This window comes from Orycteropus afer, unplaced genomic scaffold (assembly GCF_000298275.1).
Source record: "Orycteropus afer afer isolate SDZICR_OR568_19922 unplaced genomic scaffold, OryAfe1.0 scaffold00196, whole genome shotgun sequence".
Lineage (NCBI taxonomy): Eukaryota > Metazoa > Chordata > Mammalia > Tubulidentata > Orycteropodidae > Orycteropus > Orycteropus afer.
In genome coordinates this window covers 5,680,389-5,686,779 of record NW_006921783.1, presented here as the reverse complement: position 1 = coordinate 5,686,779, position 6,391 = coordinate 5,680,389, and the positions used below count along the sequence as shown (strand labels likewise).

The following is a 6,391-nucleotide window of genomic DNA, read 5'->3' as shown; positions in this document are numbered from 1 at the left end:
GTTCACCAAAGTATTCCTAAAAGGCTAGATGAGTGCCTGGCAAAAGAGGGTCTCGATAAACAGTTTATGCACGAAAAGATAAATAAACCACTGACTGACTATACGACGATAAAACACGCGAGCCCCTCACTACTGCCAGATTCCGCCTCCCAGAGCTAGTTCCGCCCACACCCCCGCGAAGGCTGTTGGAGACGAGGAAGTCCTCTACGCAGGCGCCCTTGGTCCGCGGGGCTTTCTGGGTAAAGATGGATGTCCACGATCTCTTCCGCCGGCTCGGCGCCGGGGCCAAATTTGACCTGAACCGCTTCTCCGCAGACGCAGCCCGATTTCAGGTACAGTACTCAGGGGAACGGGATGATCTGGAGGGCCCAGTAATTGGGAAGGAGCAGAAGCCCGAAAATGAACCGGATGCTTGGGGAGTTGGTGCACCCGGAGACCCCGTGGCCTGGCTGTGACCATTCTTGGGGACTTTTCTCTTACGTTCAGCTTACCTGCAGACATAACTGATTCAGTTCCCGCCTTCTGAATGAACTGTTTTTCCGATTCGCTATAGATTTCTGGCACAGAAACGTTCTTTTCCCCCTTAGTTTATTCAAGGTAAGGCGGGAATCCTTTCAAAAAGAAACGTTACTTTGATGGTCTTTTATAGTTTTATGTTTTACATTTAAGTCATTCATCCACCTGGAGTTTGTTTTTGTATGTGTTGTGAGATATGGGTCCCGTGTCATTTTTCTGCATATGGATATTCAATTTTGTCTGCACTATTTGTTAAAAAGACTCTCATGCCCGTTTAATGAGTTTTGGTCTTTGTCCATAGGTGGTTGGATTTACTTCTGGGTTCGCAGTTCTGTTTCATTGCTCTGTGTGTCTCTGGTTGTATCAGTCTACTAGGCTGTCTTGACAACCGTAGGTGTTTAGAAGGTTTTTGAGATCTGAAAGTCTGATTGTTCTTATTCTTTAGTAGTGCTTTACTTATTTGGGGTCTCTTTCCTTTCCATGTAAAGTTGATTAGTTGTTTTCATCTGCTTAAAGAATGGTGTTGGAATCTGGATTGGGATTGTATTATATCTGTAGATCGCTTTGGGTAGTATTGACATTTTCATGATGTTAAATCTTCCAATCCATGAGCATGATCCATTCTTCCATTTATGTGTGTCGCTTTTGGTTTCTTATAACAGCATTTTGTAATTTTCTTAGTATAGATCTTTGTCTCTGTTGTTGTTGTTATGTGCCCTTGAGTCGGACCTGACTCACAGTGACCCCTCTTTGGGTTTCCGAGGTAGTATCACTACGGAAGTGGATTGCCCAACCTTCCTTCCTAGGAGTGGCTGGTGGGTTTGAACCGCCAGCCTTCTGGTAGGCAGTCAAGTGCCTTATGCACTATGCTACCAGAGCTCTTCTGGTTAGATTTATTCTTCAGAACTTCATCTTTTGAGCGGATATTCTCAATGGTATTGTTTTCCTGATTTCTTTTTTAGAGTCCTCTTTGTTAGTATAAAGGAATCCGACTGATTTTTGTGTGTTAATCTTGTTCTCTGCCACTTTGCTGAATCTTTCAGTTAGTTCCAGTAACTTTCCTGCTGCGTCTTTGGGATTTTCTGTGTATAGGATAATATCATCTGCAAATAGAGATAGTCTTACTTCTTCTTTGCCAATTTGGATGCCTTTTATTTCTGTTACTTGCCTTACTGCTCTGGCTAGGACTTCCAATACAGTATTGAATGGGAGTGGTGATAAAGGGCATCCTTGTCTAGTACCCATTCATAAGGGAAATTATTTCAGTCTCTTCAACTTGAGTATCTTCAATATTAAGACTAGTATTGGTCATTTGTTCTGTAGATATGCCCTTAATTATTTGATTATGTTGCGGAATCTCCCTTCTATTCCTATTCTGTTCAGAGTTTTATCAGGAATGGGTGTTGGATTTTGTCAAAAGACCACCAAAGAAAAAAAAAGAGACAAATTTAGGGGCCTGAATACATGGCACAAACTATCAAACATAACTAAAAGTGCACAAACACCAGGAGACAAAATAGATGACTGTGACCTCCTAAAAATTAGACACTTAAGTATATCAGAAGATTTTATCAAAAGAGTGAAAACAGAACCCACAGACTGGGAAAAAAATTTTGGCAACGACATATTGGACAAGGGGCTAATCTCCAAAATTTATAGAAAACTTCAGCACCTCAACAACAGAAAGACAAATGATCCAATTTAGAAATGGGCAGAGGACATGAACAGACAGACACTGCCAGAAGAAGACATTCGGGAGCCAACAAATACATGAAGAAATGCTCATGGTTATTAGCCATTGTTGATATTATGTGCTATCAAGTCAGACCCGACTCGTAACGACCCCTCCTTGGGTTTCTGAGGTGGTATCACTACGGAAGTAGATTGCCCAACCTTCCTTCCGAGGAGTGGCTGGTGGGTTTGAACCGCCAGCCTTCTGGTTAGCAGTCAAGTGCCTTAGCCACTACACTACCAGAGCTCCTGTTGTTGTTGTTATGTGCCATCGAGTCAGACCCAACTCATAGCAACCCCTCCTTGGTTGGAAACCCTCCTTGGGTCTGAGGCAGTATTAGTACGGAAGTAGATTGCCCCATCTTCCTTCTGAGGAGTGGCTGGTGAGTTTGAACCGCCAGCCTTCTGGTTAGCAGTCAAGTTCCTTAGGCACTATGCTACCAGAGCTCCCTCCAGAGCTCCTAGAGGGATGCAAATCAAAACAACAATGAGATATCACCTCACCCCAGCATTAATAACTAAGTTCATGAAAAAACAAAGCAAGAAATGCTGGCGAAGGGGTGGAGAGACTAGAACCCTCATATGCTGCTGGTGAGACTGTAAAATGGTGTAACCACTATGGAAAACAGGATGGTGCTTCCTTAAAAAGCTGGAAATGGAAATACCATATAATCCAGCAATCCCACTATTAGGTATATATCCTAGAGAAATAAGACCCAGAACATGAACAAATACATGTACACACACCTATGTTCATTGTAGCGCTATTCACAATAGCAAAAAGAAACAACCTAAATGCCCTCAGTTAATGAATGGATAAACACAGTGGAATAGTATGCAGCATTAAAGAGCCATGGTGAATCAGGGAAACATAACATGGGTGAACCTAGAGGACATTATGCTGAGTGAAATTAGTCAATCACAAAAGGTTAAATATTGTATGAGACTAAAAGGAAAAAAAACTCACTGCTTGTCGAGTTGGATCCAACTCATAGCAACCCTTCCTTGGGTTTCCGAGGCAGTATCACTATGGAAGTAGATTGCCCAATCTTTCTTCCGAGTAGTGACTGGTGGGTTTGAACCGCCAGCCTTCTGGTTAGCAGTCAAATGCCTTAGGCACTATGCCACCAGAGCTCCCATTGTATGACACTGCTATTGTAAAAATTCAAGAAAAAGTTTACACACAAAAAGAAATATTGTTTGATAGTTGCCAGGAGTGGGAGGGGAAGGGAAGGTAACACTAACTAGGAGATAAACTAAAAAACCAAACTCGCTGCTATCGAGTCCATTCCGGGTCATAGTGACCCTTCCTTGGGTTTCCGAGGCAGTATCTCTAGGGAAGTAGATTGCTCAGTCTTCTTTCTGAGGAGTGGCTGGTGGGTTTGAACTGCCAGCCTTCTGTTTAGCAGTCAGATGCCTTAGGCACTACGCCACCAGAGCTCCGAACTAGAGGATAGACATGTTACTTTGGGTGCAGGGGAAGGCAGTACACAATAAAGGGGATACTTGTTTCATAGATTGCTTGTTAAATTTAAAAATGTGAAATTTATGTATTTTAGGTTGCTTCAGAATGACTAAATAAAATAGCCTATATCCCATAGTTGCTGGAAAATAATAGATGCCAAAAAAATGTTTTTGAATAATTCAAAAAAATTTTTTTTTCTCCAAAACTGCTGGAAAGGAATTTTGAAAACAGAAACACTGAAAATGGAGAGTACAGATATTTCACAGTAGTCTATCCAGATTTGGCTTGGTATACATATAGTTTTTTTGTTTTTAATTTTTGTTATGATAGAGCAAATTCACTTTCTGTACAGCAGGTCACATACACTTTTGTCTCATGACATTGACTACAATTTTCCACAGTGCAACAGCTCCGCTCTCACTTCCTCTCATAGTTACTCTGTTTCCTTCCCTCCCATGCACTCCTACCCACCCCCAGCTGATCTCCTTGTGCATACACAGCCCTTCTATTCTCCCATGATTAATTTCTCCAAGGACTGTAGCTACCTAATGTAAATGTTCAGCTCACATTGCCTGTCTTTTGTTTGGCTGGTAGCCATAGGAGTGGGATCAATTCCAGATCTGAAGGGCAGTAGTCTCAGTGGTTCCATCAGGCTCTATCAGACTGGCAAACCTGGTCCTTTTTTTTTTTTTATGATTTTGAGTTTTGTTCCACGTTGTTCTCCTACTGTATCTAGGATCCCTTACAGAGATGCCCCTCTAAGTGGTTGACAGTGGTAGCCGGGCACCGTCTATTTCTTCTGGTCTCATAGTCGTATAAGCTGAGGATCGCATGGTGTACCAATTGCTTGGACTATTTGATTCCATGTGTCTTTGGTTTTCTTCATTCTTCTTTGCTCTGGACGAGGAGAGACCCATTGTTGCACCTAGATGGCCTCTTGCAAGCTTTTAAGATCCCAGTCGCTGTCACCAAAGTAGGATGTGGAACAATGTTTTGGGTAGTATGTTAGGCCAGTTGTGGCTTGGTATACATACAGTTTTATTGGACATGATTCTTACTGTCCCAGCCACACACATGTTAAGTAACCAAATGAGAAGAATGGTTCAGAAGTAAGGGATCTTGTATAGGGAAGTGATGAGTGATAAATTGGGAGAAGTCAATTGGGGCACAGTTGTGAAAAACCTTGAATGTCAGCCTTTCCTGTTGAGATTAGAAACTCAGCAGTAGATAACCACAAAAAGGTTTTTGAGTGACACGTGTGCCTTCTCTTCTTTCTCTGACCAGCATTATGGTTGTGGTTAAAAATTTGAATTTTGGAACCAGATTATCTGGGTCCAAATTCTGGTTTTGCCGGTTACTAGTTTTGAGACCTTGGTTGGGCTACTTATCCTGTCTATTCCTCGATTTTCTTATATATAATAATATTGTTTGTTTCATTGGGTTATTGTAAGATGAAATAATTACATGTGGAAACATGCTTAGAAATATGCCTGATATAGTCACAGATATACGTAAGTGTTAGCTGCTATTATGATTATTATTATTTTATGAGGTAAGAAAAGATACCTTCTTGGATTTCATTTGCCCAGACACACTTATCAGCTCAACAAATACTTGGTGAATATATTAAAAAAAAAAAATGAAGTCATTGAACTCAAGCCTTTCCTACTTCTAGTCTTGCTTGGGTGAAAGCAATGCCATGCTATCAGTAATTTCATTTTAAATTTTTTGGGTTTTAGCTAGGAAAGAGGAGATATGACTTTAATTCTTCAGAAGTGCTGCAGAGACTGGACTTTTTTGGAAACAAGAAGTCTGTCCCAGTTGAGGGTGGAGCATCAAGAACACATCAAGAGCTCCAAGATGAAGAGAAGAAAGAAGAAAGCCTGATTGAAAGGAAGAAGGAACAGAACAAGAAAAAGAGAAAGATGATGACTTCAGGTTAGTGCTTGGTTTTCTTGAATTTTTTCAATTATAAAAGTAATATAAAATTATGGTTACAAGTCAGACAGTGTATCAGGTGATGACATTAAAGTTGTTTCCAATTATTTGCCGCTACAAATTTTGCTACAATAAACTTGTACACAGATGTTCATAGCAACTTTGTTTGTCATAGCCCAAAACTGGAAATGACCCAAATGCCCCTCAACAGGTGAATGGATAAACAAATGGTTATCTATCCATGCAGTGGACCACCTAGCAAAACATAAAAATTAAGAGCTATTGGCATTTGACTGCTAACCAGAAGGCTGGCAGTTCAAACCCACCAGCCGCTCCCTGGAAGGAAGATTGGGCAATCTACTTCTGTAGTGAGACCACCTTGAAACCCAAGGAGGGGTTGCTGTGACTTGGATCCAACTCGACCTCAGTACATGCAACAACATGGGAGAATCTCAGGAATAACTATGCTGAGTGAAAGAAGCCAGAGCAAAACTAACACATTTTACAAGATTCCATTTATATCAAATTCCAGAAAAAGCAAACTAATGTACAGTGATAGAAAGTACATTTGTAGACGTAGAGAGGTACATGGGAAGTACAGACAACAAATAGGAACCCTTTTGTATATACAGTACTGAGTTCTCAGTGAAGGCAAACATGGGTATATGGATGGATAGATAGGTGGACAGGCTAAACGATTAGGTATGTCTATGAAAGAGGGAGTGTATCTAAGATCATATA

At 41.0% G+C, this 6,391-nt stretch overlaps 1 protein-coding gene across 1 annotated transcript in view; it reads left to right on the top strand.

The window, feature by feature from the left end:
* The first annotated feature begins 245 nt into the window (after positions 1-245).
* DDX52 (DExD-box helicase 52) overlaps positions 246-6,391 on the top strand; it is a 21,864-nt gene continuing 15,718 nt past the window's right edge. Inside the window, exons 1-2 of the mRNA XM_042781917.1 lie at positions 246-332; positions 5,452-5,650. Coding sequence (XP_042637851.1) covers positions 246-332; positions 5,452-5,650 — 286 coding nt within the window. The remainder of the gene's footprint in view (positions 333-5,451; positions 5,651-6,391) is intronic.